General features: G+C 40.2%; 1 protein-coding gene across 3 annotated transcripts in view; it reads right to left on the bottom strand.

Moving 5' to 3' along the window:
• Positions 1-21,753, bottom strand: part of TRPM3 (transient receptor potential cation channel subfamily M member 3) — a 552,760-nt gene that overhangs the window by 183,395 nt on the left and 347,612 nt on the right. For all 3 annotated transcript variants that reach the window (XR_014225124.1, XM_082252764.1, XM_082252765.1), the window contains exons 8-11: positions 14,242-14,365; positions 7,171-7,243; positions 3,631-3,731; positions 3,326-3,460 (exon numbers count right to left, since the gene is read on the bottom strand). Coding sequence is in view for 2 of the 3 variants with exons in the window: in XM_082252764.1 (XP_082108890.1) it covers positions 3,326-3,460; positions 3,631-3,731; positions 7,171-7,243; positions 14,242-14,365 (433 nt within the window). In the remaining variant the exon portion in view is untranslated. The remainder of the gene's footprint in view (positions 1-3,325; positions 3,461-3,630; positions 3,732-7,170; positions 7,244-14,241; positions 14,366-21,753) is intronic.

Raw genomic sequence — 21,753 nt, 5'->3', positions numbered from 1 at the left:
ATAAGGATTGAAGATATATAGTAATGCTATATTACACACAGCCATTCATTTCCCTTATCCTGCCACATATGTTTGCCCGTAGATAATAGAGGATCAGGGTGGGCAGATGTGCAGCTGGAGTTCCCAGAGATATGAAATTGTTGTCCAATCTTGCAAAACCAGGCAGATCTAGTATCTATCATCTCAAATGTATGGGTGACATAAGTTCTAGATGCACTACTTGTGGACTAAAATATGTTGTAAATATCCCAAAATAAATAGATGAGATGCCAGAAAACCCACAGATGGGATCCCAGAGAACTCATATCTGGGACCACAACATAAAAATAACACTTCTGACATAAGTCATTACAGTACAATGCAGACCAGCAGTATTGCAAAGGCAGTTTGGATATACTAGACTTTCACGTAAAGAGGTCAGCAACCCCACACTGACCTCTAATGCTATATGCACTGTGGAGCAATGCATCATCAAAATTGGCAGCAATCACCCTCTATATGTATGTTTAGAGCTGAATTCCAACTTTATTTTCACTAGAACTGAATGGAATGATCAGTCCCAGCATAGATCATACCTCTGTACCATGTTGCTCAGTTGTCTGCAGATCCCCTGTTATTCTGGGTTTAGTTGTGGTTTTGTATCATGTTACACTGTATATCCTGCTGATAGACTCTGTTCCTTCCACAGCCACTTCCTGCAGCAGCTAGAGCCTATAACACTCCCCTCTATAGTCTTGCAGACCCTTCAAATGATAACTTCCTTCACAGATTTGATGGTGGGTTGGATTGAATACATCCTAATTAGCATTCAGTCCCGCCCAGTCACACCTACAGGAGGAGTTATAACTGCCCAAGTCCCGTCTCACAGATCACAGCATTATTTAAGAAAGAAACCCCTTTATACACAGCCTGTTCTGATAGATAACTGTGCTGCTGCTGGGAAGGATTGAACGGATCACATGCCCAGTTAAATATGCCGATCAATGTGAACAAGGAGAGTCCCACCCCTCAGATCCTGCCATCCCAGATGCCTGCTCTCTGTGAAGTGATTCATTTACATATGAAGGATACATCTTCATAATAACCTCCAATAGCCCTTCCTCTGTAGTCTTGCAGTAAGAGATTATCATTTGGACAGGAATGACACAGGAGGATGTATGACACATTTGCACCATTCATCACCTACATGAAGGCCTAGAAACACCCACAGTAAGTCTAGGACCCACCCACATCAACTCCTAGAACTGGTACAAATGACTCTCATAGCCTGCCCTGAAACTACAGAGGCCCAAAGGATCATGGGAGATATAGTATCAGGACTGGAAAAGGAAGGAAGACAGAGAACTCTGAAATTCAGCTAGGAGGAGGAGTGACATCACAGACATAGAAACCTGCTGTATACTGCTAAAGGAGGTAGGTTACACACAAACGTAAAGCGTGGATGTGATTAATTTACATACACAATGTATCTGTTGTTTTGGGAAGAAAAAGCTGGAGTTCTTCTTTAAGCTTACACAGCGTAATGACAGGGCAGTACAAATACATGTTCCTGTTAACTTGTACTCGCAAAGGCTACTTTATTGGTTCCTTCAAATCAGTAAGTTCATGATCTTTTTGGTCTGGCATTTTCCTTAATTTTATGCTCACATTCTAAGTCATATATACTGTAAAATGAGGAACGTTTTTCATTTTTTTTTATATATAGAGAAACGCTATTTGAATGGATAGTTTTCTGATGTATGTAGGTTATATCAGTTTTATGTACATCAATTTTATTGGCTTCATGTATAATTTTTCTGCACAGCAATCAACAACAAGTCTACTTTGGCTTTAATGATTAAAATTAGAATTTCTCAATATGTATGAATCAGAGATTATTATAATGATATACCCCTAGGGAAATGTACAAGGTACTCACAGTCTAGAACATCAGTAAATTCTAACATATTCTGTTAGATTTCTAGGGCTCTGTCACATTTACATAAACAGAAAAGAAAACTCATTCTAACAGCACATTTCTGAGCTGGAAAATTAAACATTTAAATTTGCAACATCAATCAAACATTTATCTTGCTGTAGTGAATCCGTGTAGAGGTCAATATCAGGTAGTAATAATTTAACCACTTCTATGGTTTTGATACTGTTGATATGTTGTTAATGTGTGTAAAAATTATACATCAACCTTTTTTTTTTTAAAAAAATAATTAAATTGAAATAATCTACTAAAAATAAAGCAGTTAAAACCACTTTGTAAAGAGTGCATCCTGAAAATTAATTTTTTATTGGGCAACTTTCAGTAACTTATATTCTCAAATAATTATCAAGAGTTTGACTATTCCTGGAATGAGGACCCTTTAAGCCTTAAAATGAATGCTAGGTCTATTAATTGCCGAGAATTTTAAGAATACTTATCACCTTCTACACAGAATTGAGAGTTATTTACTGCCGGAGGAGGGAATACACTGACCAGCTGCGGCTGGTCCATAAGGGGGACAGGGGCGCCACTCCCCTAATCTCCATGCTCCGCCTCCTAATCTCCATGTGGGGCGCCAGACTTTCAATTTTTTTTTTTTTTTTGAAACACATGATTAGAGTCTAAGGTTCTAATTGCCTTAAAAAAGGTTTGGCCCAGGGCGCCCTGAACCCACCCACTTGTGACATTAGCGAATCAATATTCACCATTGTCTTCCTTTTGGTTTGTTTAGGAGTGAAAAACAATCTGCACAGTCCTTAAATATGTAATAACAAACTTGATTGTTGCATAGTTCCAAAGACACAGCATTTCTAGCAATATTAACAGATAGGTCCTGTACTTGTTGAAAATGTTAGCTTAAATATGAAAATAAATGCATCTACAACAGCTAAGGACTGGTAAGCTGCAATATACTTGGGTTTAGTTATCCTTTACAATTTTGTCAGAACCACAAAATGTTAAATTATACAATGTTTACCATGTTTAGATTCAATGTAATCCACAAAGTGCCGAATACCACATAATATGGTTGATTTACTGTACTAAAGGAGTAGAACACTTTGCAAAGTAATTTTTGATCTGCGTAGAAATTTAAACTTAGGCTTGTTAATGTGGTAAAATTGACTTTGCAAAGAATACCCAATCACATGCAAGGAACATCTAAAATGTTGACGGATGATTTAGGGTAGCAGAGCTTCTCCTCATTCACTAAGCTAAGAAAAAATTCCTGTGCAAAGTGAAAATTTACATTGATAAGTAAATAACCTATAGTTCTTTAGTAAATCAAACTCAGGGTGGCATTTGTTAAGATAATGAAAAACCATTTACAGAATGAAGTATTGTTTTTCTTACCGTATTGTACAGCTCCTCCAATCTAGAGATGGTGAGGAAACGGTGCATGCTAACCCCATTTTCAATAAGTAGTTTCACAAAATCGACTCTATCCAGGACCAGTGCATCTAGCATTGCTTGCTCCAAGGACCCCACCTAACCAATTTAAAGCACAGGGAATAAACATGAAAACCCATATTAATTGCACTGCAAACTTTCACATCTTCTTAGTTTTGAAAAAAATGATGATCTAATTTCTAGACCCGTGAGATCTACATTACTTTTTCTAAGAAAATATTAGCATTATTATTGTTAAACATATATACCGGCCACTGTTGTCCGTAAATAAAGATCTGACTCCGAGCAATGTCCACTCTGTTCCAGGCTAACGCCAGACTTAGTTGATCAGGAGCAGAGGCATTGGCACCTATTTCACAAGGGATTCAAAAGAAAAACAATATTTAAAATGTGTATGGTGCATTTGCACTATACAATGGTAACCTCTTTTGCCAAAGTTTTAACAGTTTTTAGAATTTCAAAAAGCAATAGCTTATAATATACTAAGTTTAGTTTAATTTCCAAGTGATTGCTATAGAAATCATAGGTACATTTATAACCCTTAAGGAGAAATATACTGCCTACAGCCAGCATCTAATGCATGATATCTGCACTTCTATAATGCAATTAGATAGGGATCACCTAATATAATATTCAAATGGCTCTACTCAAATAAATTGAATATAGGGTATTGCATTTCTTCAAGGATATTAGGTAAAATAATGGGTTCCTTTTGCAATACTCTAATCTGCCCAGGATCTATTGCCATATTTCTGTTTCTGTTACTACACATTTAGTTGCTTATAGTTATCTCAGTTTATTACAGTCAAGTTGTCATAGTTGGGAGCACAAATCCACCTGTTTTTACACACTTACTGTAATGCTATTTAAGAAGCATTTGATATTGAAGGATATGTGGAATTAGCAGTAAAAGGCATTACGTGAATAAAATACAATTTCATAAATAAGTACCAAATAGAATATTCTCAGTTTTTTTTTTTTTTGGCCTCACATTATACAATACATGCTGCAAGAAATAGCCATTTAACTATATATTTAACTTTGTGTGGTAGAAAGAGTATGTTTTATTTTTGGGAAGTTTTTCAATAGTTAAAAGAAAATGATATATTAAATGATAGTGGTTCTAAAGGCAGAAGTTTTTTTTCCTAATGCATTCTATGCATTAGGATAAAAAAAAAACAAATCATGTGCAGCAACCCCCCTTAGCCTCCCCTGATACTTACCTGAGCCCCATCTCGATCCAGCGATGTTGCACGACAGACTCGGCTGTCCAGGACTCTCCCTCCCGATTGGCTGAGACACAGCAGTGCCATTGGCTGCCGCTGCTGTCAATCAAAATCAGTAAACCAATGAGGAGAGAGAGGGGCTGGGGCTGAACCATGGATCCGTGTCTGAATGGACATACAGAGCAGCGGCATGGCTTGGGTGCCCCCATAGCAAACCTACACTGGGCAGGAGGGAGGGGCCTGGAGCGCCATCAAAGGACCAGAGAAGAGGAGGATCTGGGCTGCCCTGTGCAAAACTAACTGCACAGAGCAGGTAGGTATAACATGTTTGTTGTTTTTAAACAAAAATATACAAGACTTTAATATCGCTTTGAATACAGTAAGCTGTTGGGTTTTTGTTTAAATTTTAGGTAATGTAGAAGAACCATTGCATTGAGAATATAAACCTTCTCTCTTCTTTTTAAATATATATATATATATATATATATATATATATATATATATATACACTTTAAATTTACCAACACTATGTAATATGTGCACAAACCTAAACAATTTATTAAAACTGTATCCAATTTAGCAGGCCCTCGCAATACAGTTGATGGCGAATCTAAAGGAGATTGTATGATCAGATTGTATAGTGTAAGATCAGCTTTTGATAGTCTAAGGATTACCTAATATGAGAATCAAATGGAACAAAAAAGGCTAAGTTCCAAGCGCTATATATTGTAAACCCCCACACATAGGTGTATATTGTATGTACAATAGAAATACAATGTTGTAATCACAGCTTGACTGTGCTTCTGTCTACAAATACTGACAGTGCTCAGGAGCTATACAAAAGCTGGTGCTGGAGAATGGAAGCAATGATCCACAGGCAGAATTCAATGAAAGTGCTGTCATTTTATTTATAACATTTAAAAGGATGTATATTCCAACTAACACAAGAAAAACGTTACCACACTAGCGCTGGAAGTGACAAGGGCACTGATGGATGAAAGGGTCCAGGATAGGGTAAGCTGCGAAGAGACGCCAAACACTGCAAGGATGACATTAGCTGCAGGGGAATCCAAGCCGGACCACGGTGGCGCGTCTGGATGCAGTCACTGGAGCGCCTGGGCGGAAGCCCAGTACCTGGAAAAGCCAATCTGACCAGGGTGGAATGCATGCATCCCTGTTGCTGTGATTACATGTTTCTCACGCATGTGCTTTTTCAAGCAACGGGATTAGCAGGCCAATGGGGGGGGTGGGGAGTGGGCAGAGCTTTGCCCAGGATGTGGTAATTCTGGGCACAGCTCTGCCCACTCCCCGCCCCCACATTGGGTTTAAAAATCTCTGGTTGTAGCTAATCCCGTGACTTGAAAAAGCATTTGCGCACAAAACGCGTAGACACAGCAACAGGGATGCATGCATTCCACACTGCTCAGAGTGGCTTTTCCTTTTACGGGTACTGTGCTTCTGCCCAGGCGTTCTAGTGACAGCATCCAATCCTGCCGGCATGGTCCAGCTTGGATTCCCCTGCAGCTAGTTTCATCCTATCAGCCACAGTGTTTGGTGTCTCTTTATGGCTTACCATATCCTGGACCCATTCATCCATCAGTGCCCTCATCACTTCCAGCGCCAGTGTGGTAATGTTTTTCTTGTGTAAGTTGGAATATACATCATTTTAAATGTTATGCATAAAATGACAGCACTTTCATTGAATATTACCTGTGGATCATCGCTTCCATTCTCCAGCTCCAGCTTTTATTAGCTCCTGAGCACTGTCAGTTTTTGTTGTTTTAATAATCAAATGGCCCTACTCAAACACACTGAAAAAAAAAAGTGTTGAATTTGATATCTTTATAAGGATATTAGGTGAAACACTGGGTTCCTTCTGCAATGCTTTAATTTTCCCAGGCTCCATTGCTATACAAATATGTGTGAGGATGCTTGTGATGAGGGGTGTAGCTGTTACTCATCTATGCCAACACAGAGCGCTGGAGAGGACAGAAATCAGGATTATCATTAAAAGTAAAAAATATTAAGGGCATTTCCAATCAAAAATCTGTTGCAAACAATAACATAAGGTTATAGGATTATAAATAAAAAGGCAAAAATTTCAATTGAGCTTTAGATTGAAAACTTCAATGAATAGTTGATGTCTGTTTAAACAAAGAATTAACAGTTTAGCTGAAAACTCCTATTACCTTTTTTTATTTTAAGTCACCCTTCTGTATCTACTGCATGCAATCCCTTTTGCCTCCATGTTTCCATATAGGTCTAAAATATTTAACCATAAATATTTTTGGCTTGCTTAATGTTCTTGCATTTATTTTGTAGTTAATGTTTTGGTAACACACAGTAAAAGTGAACTTAGATTAGCTGACATTTGTTAGCATGTACCAATGGCATCTAATGTGTTCTTTGTTAATGAACACATTCTTATATGATTAAAGCATTATTATTGTACATGATAATACTAATAATGCATGAAGACATTGGCTACAATGGATATAAATGTCTGAGACTTTAACCATCTAATTGAATGGAATGATTATTGTATATGTGCCACATAATTACCTTTAAGCAAGGCTGTGAGGATTGCTAAATCAATATCTTGATGACCTTCTGATCCCATCCTGAACACTGTAATCTGGAGTTTGGAAAATGAAAAACAATAATAATACACATTATTATGTTGTAATGTTACAAATATCTGGTCATCTTGGGTCACTTTAATGTAATTTATCATATGTGGATTGTAATTCCCAGTGGATCCTCTATTTTTAATTTTCAGTAATACTCATTATTTTTCTTAAGTTTTCTCAAAATAATTATCTAATACACTGTTGTGCCTTTTGCTTTCTTATGCTCATTTTGTTATATTTGAACAAATGTTGAATATAAAATGACAAAATATACATTTGTACATATGTTTTACCAAATTACAAAGGCAATTGTTGCAAAATGCTTTTGCAAAGATTTTTCTATACCAAACCCAATGCAACTTCTTCTGTTCCAAGGAACTAATTTTTTTTTTCTTTTTTTTTTTTTTTTTTACATGGCATGTTAACATTTCAGCTATCTTAAGCAATCTTTTATAAATTGGAGTTGACACTCGGTGGCAAGGTTGGGTGAATTGTGGTTAAGTGACATTTTTAGTCAATATTGCCCCATTTTGTCAACTTTATAATTAAATTTATATTGAATCATGTGCCAGGTGATTAAAACAAATACAAGTGGAACTTACGTTGCACATGATTGGATGTTTGAAGCAAACCAAACATAAAAGGTTTCTTTCCTAATAAGGAATCATTTCAGTGACTAATATGTAGTATTAAAAAAATACGTGCCAATTTATTCCTGGATCAGTATGTTCCAATGTCCTTCCCTCTTTTGATCACATTATACCAAACCATTACTAATTAACTACTGTACTTTTCTACTTCACTTCTTTCTCCCCCCCAGCATTTTGGCTCTGCATCTCATTACCAATATTCACATCATCCCACATAGTTAATCTTTATCTTTGCCCTGACACTCTTGCTATCTTGCCATGTTGTACTGAGAATGATAATTCTAAAGAAAATGTCACCTGATATCCTTGGTTAGGTAACCTGCAATCCATGTTAAGGACAATCTGAAGGTGAGTTACCAAAGTGAAGTAATGTGAACCTATTATTGTTTTAAATATCATATTTAAGAACAGTTTTCATAAATTGCTCTCTGCAAGGCTAGATGTTCAAAGTGAACCATGTTATTTCTTGTTATTTCAACTTTTTTTAAAATCATAAACTTAAATCATTGCTATTTTATTCCCATCCAGTACCTGTCTTTTAAAGAGGCCCTGTCAGAAATCAAATGGACACTCATTTGCAAGTGATAAACTGATATACTCAATTCCAGCAGGTGTCTGTGTCCACTGCTGCACACCATAATTCCATCTGCAGACCCCTATATGAACACACTGCCTCGTACACACGCAACGATTGTTGGCCGACCGATCGGCCGTCTTTTGTCCAGTGTTGTTGTGTTGGTTGAAATGTGCTCTAGACTGCACACAAATTTTCTCGGCCAACAACAACCAACTTCAGAAGTGATGTCATGTGCTGGTTTACTTTCCGTGTGTTTTTCCTTCTCTGAGCATGCCCAGTCTTGCTCATCTGATTTTTGTCTGCCGAAATCTGTACTGACTGATGGAAAATCAGCCGTTCTGTTGATGGCCAACAAACATTTTATAGCATGCACACCAGATTTTGTTCGGCCGAAAAGTGGCAGTCGGTTGTCGGAATCATCATACTAACAAGCCGATAATCGGCCGATCGGACGTTGGCCGAAAATTCACGGCCAACAATCGTTGCGTGTGTATGAGGCATAAGTCCTTTAGTGAAAAAGTGATCTGAGTAAGCTACAGCATGTGACAGGGGGCATGGGTATCTGACACTCCCGGAAGCAGGTTATTGCAGGTGTAGACAGTTTTAGGGCCCAGAATGCAGCCAATGGTGTGCTTTGTAAAGGTGCGATATTTTGTAATGACTTACTGCTCTTTTAACTTTTTTTTAACTCTACTGTAATATTACAAAATTACATTTCATTCATTGTCATGCAACTAAGAAGGCTGTTCTGAAAAATGGTACAACTTGTCCTACATTTTTTTTAGCACATACTACTGCAGTGTAGTGTCATGAACTAAACTAACAGAACAGAAGCCAAATTGCCTTGTCTAGGCTGTCCAGCACAGCCCAATGCATACGGAGTGAATGGGCTCTTTTGAGAAGTTGTCCAAGTGCCACCTGCTGAGTACCATACAAAGAATCTCAGGAGGATCCTTTTGATATCCTTTTCACTGCACGTAGGAATATAGCCAAGCACACATGTGCACATTGGCCCCAATTTGTTTCTACTCAATGTTTGTATGACTGTAATGAATATATTAGACTGAAAGCTTCTTTTGTGGTTTGGACTAATGTAAATGTTTCAGTGTTTTTAGTAAAAGTATGTGTTGCAGAAAATGTTTGCATGATAAAAAATAGTAACACTATTAATTATATTGAATTGCATTATCCAAATATAGTTTATTTATAACACGTAATATCAATTCTCCATTAAGCAAAGCAACCAGTCAGACAAACTAGGCTTTGCAAAAATCTATAGATCCGGGCCATATTTGCGTATTTTAAAATGCATAAATGAAACTAATAAATAAACATAAAGCAGCAATTACAAAGTCACATGTACTGTACATAAAGTACAAAGGTATTTTGACAATTATTTAAAATGTATAAATGTAACGACCTTGCCTTAAGCAGGCATTTCCTTGGCCTACATTAAGTGCGGTTGGGCTGTAGTCAGCTTGAGCTCTAGTTTATAGTTCTGATTTTTTTCAGGTTTTTTCCTAAGGTCATCATTATTGTTGCTTTTGCCAGCTGTTCAGGAGTGTCCCTGGCAATAGTGTAAGAGGATACAAAACCTAAGTTATGAATATTTATGTCTCCCTGGTAAACCACTAAGAGGTTTATTGCCAGAGAAACATGCTGGGGAAGGGCATAAATATATGTTAGTGACCTTGGAAAGCTCTCTTGCAGCATTGAGGAAAGAACTGGAGGAATTTAGCCTGGACTGGAGCACCAGAAGTGAAACTTTAGCTCCTGAAGAATGTCAAGAAGAGTTAGTAAGGATGGCAATACATTATACAATTTTCTTCCTTTTAGATTTATCTTCAGCTATGTAGTGCAAGGGCCTGCCTGATTGCATACAAATTGAAAGTGTTCAGGTTTGACCTCATTATATATGTTTTTGGTAAATCTAAAGGAAAATTGTACAAGAAAATTGTATAATGTATGGCCAGCCTTAGAGACAGTGCAAGAAACTTTGGTAGCTTATCCAAGAAGTAAGTATGCAGTATTGAAGCTGCTCTACAATCTGAATAGTAAAGCAAGCCAGTCTGTGTATATTTGGTCTTTTCGGGTATCCAGTATCCTAATCCCTCTCTCCCTGAGTTTATTGGTCCTATAGCAAACTCTGTAAAACTTTCTAAATTTGACTGGCACCTCATTTTTTCCAACCCACGAAGAGTCAAGGATTGTTAACTGAAGTGAAATGCTAGCACCACAAAGCCACCTGGGGGCTCCCTAACAAAACATAACTATAAAGGGCAGGTATTAAAAGAAAAATATGGCAAATGCTTATACTTGCTTGTTTTAAAGATGTAGGCTCCTGGCCTGTCAGTCCGATAATAGTTGCCCTACCTAGTGAGTCACTGGCTAAATAATGTCTCTATGCCACTAGGAAGTGAAGCCAAGACTCAAAGACTGAAACTCAAGATAAGAGACTTGAAGTCTATAACTTTAAAAGTGAGTTAACGCCATGTACTATAAAAATTGAGCAACTTTTCTGTTACTGCTATTGCTTATGTACATCCAAATTCTTTAATAAAGAAGCTATTAATAGGAAAAGTGTTAGCAATGGCAGCTCCTGGTTTTACTGTAATTTCCCATTATTACAAAATGAAACTACAGTGCTTTATTGATACTTTAAGTGAGTTCATATATTTATAAATGTTGCTATTTACTGTATAGTAATTAATTTTACAGGCTTGTACCAAGTATATTGTATCAGCATACTAATCTGGCAGTTTGAAAATTCAAATTTATAAGTAAATGCATGTGTTCTTTTTCATCTTCACTAATTCATCTTCTAATATGGTTAGTTTCTACCTCTTATTTATGTAGTGAAAACATGAAAATAAAACAAGGATCCTGATTGGCAGCTAGGAGAAATTTTGATTTATTATACACATACCTTTCAACCTTCTGAGATGTGAAAAAGGCACATCTATTAGCAATAGGCAGGCCGTTGACTGATCTAAAGTGTTACTAAACTCAGGACCCCACATTCCCTATATCTGGTCTCCCACAGTAGACAGAACATGGAAATGCAATTATTTTAGTTAATATAAAGTACTAAATATCTTTTTTTCATCAGCAGTATATAGCAGTCTTGTGACCTCAATCAGTGTCTGCACTGAGTTGTCCTATCACCCTCCCAAGAAAAAAAAAACTCTCTAGCAATACACACCAAACTGAGTATATTAAGCCTGCCCCTTGGCTCTGTATTATCAGGACATATATTGGGGACAGTGGAAGGAGGAGTGGATCAGAGGAGAAACAGCCTTTTTATACAATGCAGAGGATTAACCCCCCTAGGTTCCACAATCAGTATAACAAGCATACTTTACTGCATATATAGCCTGATTTTACTGTTGTGGGTTTAGTAAGTACTTTTAAGTTAAGTACTTTAAGTACTTTTGTACTAAAGTAAAGTACTAAAGTAAAGTTAAGTACTTTTGAATCACAAAACCAGAATAACCATATGTGAAAAAAGTGTCAGAAAAGTGTCAGACCTTCCTATTTCCATACTTATTTCAGATAAGCTACACAGATGGCATTGAAACCAAAGCATCAACATGACAGACAGAAAACTAGCATTCCCAAAGAAGAGTTTATCAATTGTAGCCTCCATTATCCTCTAATGACAATGTCTATTTAAAGTACAATATTGACCATTTAGGCACCTAACTTTTTATTTTTTATTTTTTATAATAACATTTAAAACAAATCATAACAATATTCGAAAAAGTCTAGTACAATTTAAATAATTTTGGAAACGAAATAGTCCAATTATTTATACAGATCTGTACACTATAGCTAAAAGAGATGACAATGAGATTTATTTTTAAAAGGGGGGCAGTCCCTCCAAATAAGGGACAGTTGGGAGTTATAAATATATATGCCCCTTAATAGTTCTTGTTAAGACAAGTTCCTGTATTGGGGAACTTGAAGCAAATGCCCTTCATTGCCCACTTAAAACAATAGACCTATAGGTATGTCATATTAACACCTTCTAGTTTATTTCACATTGACAGTATGTTGTTACAACACCATGGCCGGACACAGGAATGAATCCAGTTATTGGATTCTAAGGCTATGTTATAAATCAATAAAGCTCTGAGACCTTGCTAGACATATTGTTCTACAAAGCCTCCCTATTCTCAGTGAAGCACAAAGCATTGACTAAAACATATTTGTTTTATTGGAAAAAGTAAAGGCCATAGCTATAAAATCCCCGGTGATTTTTCATCAGGACAGCTATGTTTGTAGAGGACTGTACGTCTAAATAAAGATAGATTAGTGATTTTGAAACGTCCTGCACAATCAATAGCATACAGTATGTGCAGACAAGTGCTGAAAGTGATTTCAGCTCATTCGTAATGACTGTATATAAGCTGCGATTGATGTGAAGTTTGTAAACAGTCTGAAATAAATGTAAATTAGATAAAGTAGAAAAACTTAACAAAAAAAAAGTTCTCACATATAGTATATCCTTAAGGGTTTACATAAAATAAATTGAGTTGAACTTATTTTAGGCTATTGAATCCATTAGCTAATTAATTTACTGAATTAAGGTTTAAGATAAAGTAATACGTTTTTTGAAAGAAAAGAAGAGGGTTCCTTTGCTGATCTCCCTTTGAAACTGCACGTTAGCTAGCTGTTATGCTGACCAGCTTGCATCATCAATACTTTGACTCACTGACCATGAACAAGTATGTAGACTAAGTAAGTTCCAATACTTGTCAGTGACTCAAAGTATTGACATTATAAATCAGCATGGCCACCAGAAATGTATCATTACAAAAAAAAAAGGAGAATTTAGTAGTAGCAGCCTTCGTGTTTCTCTTGAGAGAAGTATGAAGCTACCATTGCTATGCTCCTTTATAAACACTGGTTATCTGACTGTTGCCTACTCTTTGGCTACCATACATTGAGTTAAATACTTAGAACAAGTATGTAGATCACGAAAGTCAGAAAAAAAGTTCTCAACTGTATACTTGTTCCAGGTCACTGATTAAAAAAAAAAAAAGATTTGGAATACTACATTTTCAGAATAAGTGAGAAATTGCTGCAGTGACAGCATCCATGTTTTAACTAAGACAAGTTTCATTTAAAATCTGCCCTATAAATGGCAAATATGGAGGGATGTTTTACATCAATGACAAAGAAAAAAGGTAAAGAGAGTCTGTCACAAGGCAACATACATGCCCCTCCCGTTTTTGCTTGCATGCCAGGGTAGTAAATGCTGAAGCATTGAGTGGTATAATTTTGCTTTCTGAGGTCAATGACTCATTAAGTAATAAAGCCAGAGACTGCTATGTAATACACATTTGCAGAAAGAGTAAGCAATGAAAATCTATGTCCTCTTGTGAACAGTCCGACTCCTGAGCAAACTTCTCTTCTACATATCATCTACCTATAGAAACAGACCATTAGTTTAATCTATTCAGTAAAAGAACCCTAATACTTAGATTATACCATACATTCTTCAGCTAGCTTTATATTTACACCACACAGCAAAAACATTTACAGTGGATCCACCAGTAAATTTATCAAAATCAATTGTTGCCATATGCTGTACATTTTGGGAATATAAAACCAGATAATGTTTTTGTGTGCAGACTCATACATGCTTATTCAATGTATCAAAGTATGATCATCTATTTTACTTAGAATTACATGTCATTTATAATAAATGCAACCACATATTTAGTGTCAGCATCCCTGATTTAGAAATGAAGGCCTAATTTAATTTGCTTACCAGCTCCTTTTTTTTCATACACTCCATAAGGATCATAAAAAGATGCTGGGCCTGGGTTCGTGTATAAGTGAAGGTCTTCTGGATAGTAACTAGAAGTTGGTCTCTTAATGATTCATTGATAAGGCTGAAAAGAGAAACACAGTGCAATATAATATTCCAAAGATCATATCTGGTGGCTACATCAACTAAATCTTGACACTGTGTCACTTAAAGGTGCAATCATAAGAGCAACAAAACAGTCTCCTTCTCCTCCAATAGACATCAGGTGCATAGGCATGGAGACCTTATAATAATATCAGATGTATAATAGGGGAGATCTTAGGATGACTTCAGATACATACGTAGGGAAATCTTATGATAACCTCAGGTGCATACATAGGATGCACACAAAGGAAGATCTTATGATATTCTCAGATGCATACATAGGATGCGCACAAAGGAAGATCTTATGATATTCTCAGATGCATACATAGGATGCGCACAAAGGAAGATCTTATGATAACCTCAGATGCATATGTAAGGAGATCTTACAAGATGCAAGCATAGGGAGATCTTATGATGACATTTGACATCAGATATGTTGGTAGGGAGGTTTTGTTACTGGAGACTGCAAAGTCACAGACTGGGAATGTTTACAGCATACTGCTAGCTCTTCTACTGTGACATACTGCGCATATGCTGCCCAGTTATTAATATATGCCATCTTCAGAATCTTTAGAAATACCTCATTATACTATATGGTTGGTATGAAAAAATGTTGGTATGTCACAATAAAAGTGCTGCTCTCAGTGCCCAACCCTCTGTAGCCCAGCAACATTTTCCTGTATGTAGCTAAATGCAGCATACCTGCAAAGGTAACTAAAAAGTATTTTTTAAATAAAATGTCTCCTATGCAACCATAGTAAGCCCTAACAAATTATTTCCCCTAGCTACATTTTATTATTTTGAATTTTTTTTTATTGTTGTATAAAAACATGATTTGTTTTTCAAAGATTTTAATTAATTTATAGGTAACCTCATTCCTATGTAAGTTCATGCTGCATGTTTTGTACAAGAAACAAAATTCTGATGTCTTGATAAACATGTTAAATTGGAGGAGAAGTAGACTGTTTTGTACTTGATATCTACAGTAACACCAGTTGTTTTAAAATGATTACGCGTCATGCTTGGAAAAAATGAACTTTCTTTTTTCCTTTTATAAATTATACACAAAATCACTGTTTGTTCCTCTGTGCCCCTGGGCTGTGCCCCTGGGCTGAGTGAGTCTAGTTGGAATGGTTTCATAATTATCAACCAGCTGCTGCAGAATCAGGGCTCTAATGAGGAAAGTTGCAGGGTCTACATCCCTTTAGACGTTATTTCCTATTGGGGGTATCTGACCAAAAATACAATTTTTGGTTGTAGGGGATACCAAAAATCTGACTTGTATCTTAGTGCAGACTTCTGGGAAAATCAGTGGGGCAATCACACAAGCAGGAAACTATGTTTCTGGGGGGGCGTTCTGTACACATTCTGTGTAAAGAACACCTCCAGGTTGCCATATTACATTGCACTTTACAGAAAATTATAGAGCTGCAGATTGAAAAGGAAAGGTCATTTTTAATAACATTCAATAATAATACAACTTGTGTCACAATTGTATATGCTATATTATTTTATTTTTATATTTTGCTATTTTTTTCCCCCATAAAAGTGGAGTTACCGTTTCAGAGCAGTAATAGGATGTAAACAAGCTCATAACTGGTATCATAACAGCATCTGTGAACATATCTACATTTAAATGTTGGCTTTTATGTGTGTTTTGTGGTGCGGTTTATGATAAACAGTTGTGAAATCATCAAATGGCATAAAAATTGCAGGTGCCATGATTTTATTCTATAGGTCCTCTACTTTCAGAACATTTATATTGTTTTGGGGTTTTAGTATGTATGTGAAAAATAAAAATATTGGTCAGGCTATAAATGTGTTAAACATGGTAAATCACATTGGACTTTCCAAGGTATTGATCTGCTGCTGCTCTTTGTCCTGATGAAAAATTGATCCAGGTCTAACCTTATGTTAGAGAATATCTGTCACCAATGTTTACTAGTTAAAACAGTAGTTAAGAATATCTCTTTATTGTTAAAGTGGAGAGGAGTAGACCGAAGTGCGTGCTGGGAGAGACAAGGTGAGGTATTGTATTCATCTTTATTAAATTCTTCTAGATCATTCTTTCTCAAATAAGGTTCCTCTAGAGCAGGGGTCTCCAAACTTTCTAAACATAGGGCCAGTTTATTGTCCTTCAGACTTTAGGAGGGCTGGACTGTGGCCAGTGGGAGTAGAAAAGGTCCAGAAATCAGTGGTAAAAATAATGCCTCATTGTTTGTTTCAGTGAGATTAATTGCACCCCATTATTGGTGTAAGTGGGAGGAATTGTGCCCCATCGTTGATGTCCATTGTTCTTGTCAGTGGGAAGAATTGTGCCCCATCGTTGGTGTCATTGGGAGAAAATGTGCCCCCTTCATTGGTGTCAATCAGGGGATTATGCGTAATTGTTGGTATCAGTAGATGAAATAGTGCCCCAAGGGCCAGATAAAAGCAAGCAAAGGGCCACATCTGGCTAGAGGTTGCTATGGGTATATTGAGCTACTAGCGAAATCTGACTCTCAGACTAATAATCATTGACACCAATAATCTTTTTAGCTATCTGTAGTTTGGGGATTCTTACTGGCCACAAATGTTAGAAGCATTCTTTCCACTGACCATCGAGCTAATGTTGCATGAGCTGTAGATTTAAAAAAAAAAGTTTGAGAAAGGCTACCATATATCCCTCTTAAAAGCTTCATGACTAATATTAAAGAAAACCTACATAGAGAAAAAAAATCAAGGCTGCCATTCATGATCTTCTTCTAGAAAATACTAGTTGCTTGTCTGACCCTGTCTCTAATATTTTCAAAACCCCAGACTCAGAGGAAGTGTGCAGCAAGTGAAGTCTGACTGAATTTCCTACTCCTCATCTGTTTACTTGGTCCTTGTCAGTGACCAAGAAATAATTGGTGTCATTGGTTCATCATTAGAGTTGAGCGAACACCTGGATGTCCGTGTTCGGCGGGTTCGGCCGAACTTTAAAAAAAAGTCCGGGTCCGTGTCCCGGACTTTTGCCGAACTTTTCCCGGACACCGAACCCCATTGAAGTCAATGGGGACCCGAACTTTCAGGCACTAAAATGGCTCTAAAACACCAATGGAAAGGGCTAGAGTGCTGCAAATGGCAGCAAAACGTTGTTAAGAGCATGGCAAGTGCTCTGCAAACAAATGTGGATAGGGAAATAACTTAAAACAACAAAAAAAAAAACAGAAAAATAAAACAATGTTCTTCATCTCTGAAGGACGAGGCCCATATGGAGTAGGAGGGAGGTTGAGGTGGTGGTGGATGTGGCGGGGTCATAGGCGTGCGCACAGGGTGTGCCGGGTGTACCTGGGCACACCCTAATCACCTAGGGCACATTAGCATTATCGCTCTGTTTGCCAGTGAGGAGATGGGAAAGATCTCCCTCGGACCTGCTCTGCTCTATTTCACTTTGCCAGCAGGGAGAGTAATGTATCGGGGCCATGTACATGTAGGCAAACACATGCATGTGTATTTAAACTTCGGGGTGCACACCCTAATGCAATAGGCTGCGCACACCTATGGGCGGTGTAGGTGGAAGCGGCGGTGGAGGAGGACCAGGGCCGGATTAAGAGCATCATGGGCTTGGTGCTGAGGATTTTGAAGGGCCTTAAGGGCCGTGCCTTGGCATGCACCCAGAGGAGGAAGGGTGCAGCCATGCATGCCTAATTCAACATGGGATGCTGTCTCTGAAGCCCATAAACACATCCATGCATCGGCAACTGTCCCTCCTTGTCCGGCCTTTGTGCTGTGTGGGGAGGTTCTGAGGGAGCTGCCTGGGGAAGCGAGCATAGAAGCCAGACTTCTGTGTTTACAAGTGACAGAAGAGCGGTAACAGTGAATATGGCCAACCCGGGGCCTATATAAAGGTAGGGGCCTGGAGCTGCAGCTCCAATAGCCCCTACGTTAATCTGGCCCTGAGGAGGACGAGGTAGCCAACACTGCTTCTTTTCACAAATTTTAAATGAGGGTACACCCCAAAAGAGTGAGAAAGAGCAAAAATGGAACAATGGGTGGGTAAGGTCGGTATCCATCGCTATTCTGCACAAGGTACGGAAAAGTCCCGTGGGATCCATGCCTGGTTCATTTTAATGAACGTGAGCTTGTCCACATTGTCTCTGGACAGGCGGCTGCGCTTGTCTGTGATAACGCCCCCAGCCGTGCTAAATACCCGTTCAGATAATACACTGGCTGCAGGGCACGCCAGCACCTCCAAGGCGTAAAGGGCAAGCTCAGGCCATGGGCCCAACTTGGAGACCCAGAAGTTGAAGGGGGCAGACCCCTCATTCAGTACGTCTAGGCGTGTGCACACATACTGCTCCACCATGTTGGTGAAATGCTGCCTCCTGCTAAGGCGTTCCATATGAGCTGCTGGTGCTGCTGCTGTTTGTTGTGGCGTGCTGACAAAGCTTTTCCACATTTCGGCCATGCTAACCCTGCCTTCTGAGGTGCTGGCGGTGCCCTGGTTGCGTTGGCGACCTCTTCCTCCTCCTCCTCCTCTGCCTTGTGCTTCCACTGCGGCCCCGCTGTCAGGTGGGAATGCCAGCAGTATGGCGTCTACCAGCGTGCGCTTGTACTCGCGCATCTTGCGATCGCGCTCCAGTGAGTGAATTAAGGATGGTACGTTGTCCTTGTAACGGGGATCCAGCAGCGTGGCCACCCAGTAATCAGCACAAGTTAGAATGTGGGCAACTCGGCGGTCGTTGTGGAGACACTGCAGCATGTAATCGCTCATGTGTGCCAGGCTGCCCAGAGGCAACGAAAGGCTGTCCTCTGTGGGAGGTGTATCGTCCGTGTCCTCTGTATCCCCCCAGCCACGCACCAGTGATGGCCATGAGCTGGCCTGGGTGCCACCCTGCTGTGAACATGGTTCCATCTCCTCCTCCAGCTCCTCCTCCTCATCCTCCAGAACTGTGCCCCTGCTGGACAATTGTGTCCCTGGCGTTTGTGTGTGCAGGAACCCACCCTCGGAGCCCCTTGCGAATGACTGCCCTGAAAGCCTTGGAAATGTTACCTCTTCATCCTCCTCCTCCTCCTCCTCCTCCTCATCCTGTGCCACATCCTCTTCCATCATCGCCCAAATTGTTTTTTCAAGGAGGCATAGAAGTGGGATAGTTAAGCTGAGAACGGCGTCATCGGCACTGGCCATGTTGGTGGAGTACTCAAAACAGCGCAACAAGGCACACAGGTCTCGCATGGAGGCCCAGTTATTGGTGGTGAAGTGGTGCTGTTCCGCAGAGTGACTCACGCGTGCGTGCTGCAGCTGAAACTCCACTATGGCCTGCTGCTGCTCGCACAGTCTTTCCAGCATGTGCAAGGTGGAGTTCCACCTTGTGGGCACGTCATATATGAGGAGGTGAGCGGAAAGGCCGAAGTTACGCTGCAGCGCTGACAGGCGAGCAGCAGCAGGGTGAGAACGCCGAAAGTGCGCACAGATGGCCCGCACTTTCTGCAGCAGCTCTGACATATCGGGGTAGTTTTTAAGGAACCTCTGCACCACCAAATTCAGCACATGCGCCAGGCAAGGGATGTGCGTCAAACCGGCTAGGCCCAGAGCTGCTATGAGATTTCGACCGTTATCGCACACCACCAGGCCGGGCTTGAGGCTCGCTGGCAGCAACCACTCATTTGTCTGCTGTTCCATGCTCCTCCACAACTCCTGTGCGGTGTGTGGTTTTTTCCCCCAAACAGGCAAGTTTTAAAACTGCCTGCTGTCGTTTACCCCTGGCCGTGCTGAAGTTGGTGGTGAAGGTGTTACGCTGTCCGGATGAGGAGGCGGTAGAGGATGAGGAAGTGGAGTAGGAGGAGTTAGGAACAGGAGGTAAACTGAAGCGCCCTGCAATCCTCGGTGGTGGAAGGACATGCGCCAAATTGCTATCCGCCTCAGGCCCATCCGCCACTGCATTTACCCAGTGTGCCGTTAGGGAGATATAACGCCCCTGACCGTGCTTACTGGTCCACGTATCGGTAGTTAGGTGGACCTTGCCAGAGATGGCGTTGCGCAGTGCACACCTGATTTTTTCCCCCACTTGGTTGTGCAGGGAAGGGATTGCTTGCCTGGAAAAGTAGTGGCGGCTGGGCACGACGTACTGTGGGACAGCCACCGACATACGGTTTTTAAAACTGTGCGTCTCCACCAGACGGAATGACAGCATTTCAAAGGCTAAGAATTTTGAAATGCTGGCATTCAGGGCCAGGGATCGCGGGTGGGTAGGGGGGTACTTCCTCTTCCTCTCAAGTGTTTGGGAGATGGAAAGCTGAACGCTTCCACGGGACATTGTGGAGATGGTTGGTGACCCAGGTGGTGGTGTTGCTGACAGATCCTCTGTTTGCGGGGTGGCAGGTGCCGGTATCACTACAGATGTGGCTGGAGCGGCCGAGACTGCAGCAGAAGAGAAAGCAGGATGAGCCAGAGACGTTTCTTGGTTTTGAAGGTGTCTACTCCACTGCAGCTCGTGCTTTGCACTTAGATGCCTGATCATGCAGGTTGTGCTCAGGTTGAGAAGGTTTATGCCTCGCTTTAGGCTCTGATTGCACAGGGTGCAAACCACTCGTGTCCTGTCATCAGCACATTTTCTAAAGAACTTCCACGCTAGAGAACTCCTTTGAGCTGACTTTGGTGCGCTCGTTCCCTTGCTGCGTTGGGCAGTAGCAGGCGTAGTGTCTAGGGCACGGGCGCTCCGCTTCTGCACCCTGCTCCCTCTTCTGCTGTGCTGGTGGCTCTGTGCGACCACCGCCTCTTCCTCCAAACTACTCCGGTCACCTGCATGACGTTCATTCCATGTGGGGTCGAGGACCTCATCGTCCTCCACATCATCTTCCACCCAGTCTTCACCCCTGCCCTCCTTGTCGGTCTCCACAATGCTGAATGCCGCAGCAGTTGGCACCTGCGTTTCGTCATCATCGGAGACGTGCTGCGATGGTCCTTGCATGTACTCATCTTGAGAAATGAGTGGTTGGGCATCGCTGCACTCAATCTCTTCCACTTCTGGGGCAGGGCTAGGTGGATGGCCCTGGGAAACCCTGCTGACAGAGTCCTCAAAAAGAAGAAGAGACTGCTGTATGGCTTGGGGCTCAGACTGCTTGCCTGATTTGCAAGGGGGTGAAGTGAAAGACGGTTGGACATCGGCTGCAGGTGCCAACTCTGACCTTTCTGCAGTAGACTGGGTGGGAGACAACGTGAAGGAACTGGAGGCACTGTCAGCAGCAAACCAATCTACTATCGCCTCTCTGTGTTCTGGCCTCATCACTTCTAGAGGCGTATGATGCCCTACCAAATACTGATGCAGGTTCTGTCGCCTACTAACACTTGAGGAAGGTGTTTCACTTGTGTGTGTAGCTGGCACAGATCGACCACGTCCTCTA

Source organism: Pelophylax lessonae, assembly GCF_965119305.1.
Source record: "Pelophylax lessonae genome assembly, chromosome: 1".
NCBI classification, from domain to species: domain Eukaryota; kingdom Metazoa; phylum Chordata; class Amphibia; order Anura; family Ranidae; genus Pelophylax; species Pelophylax lessonae.
Note: the sequence above shows the minus strand (reverse complement) of the source record. Positions and strands in the feature narration are given on the sequence as shown.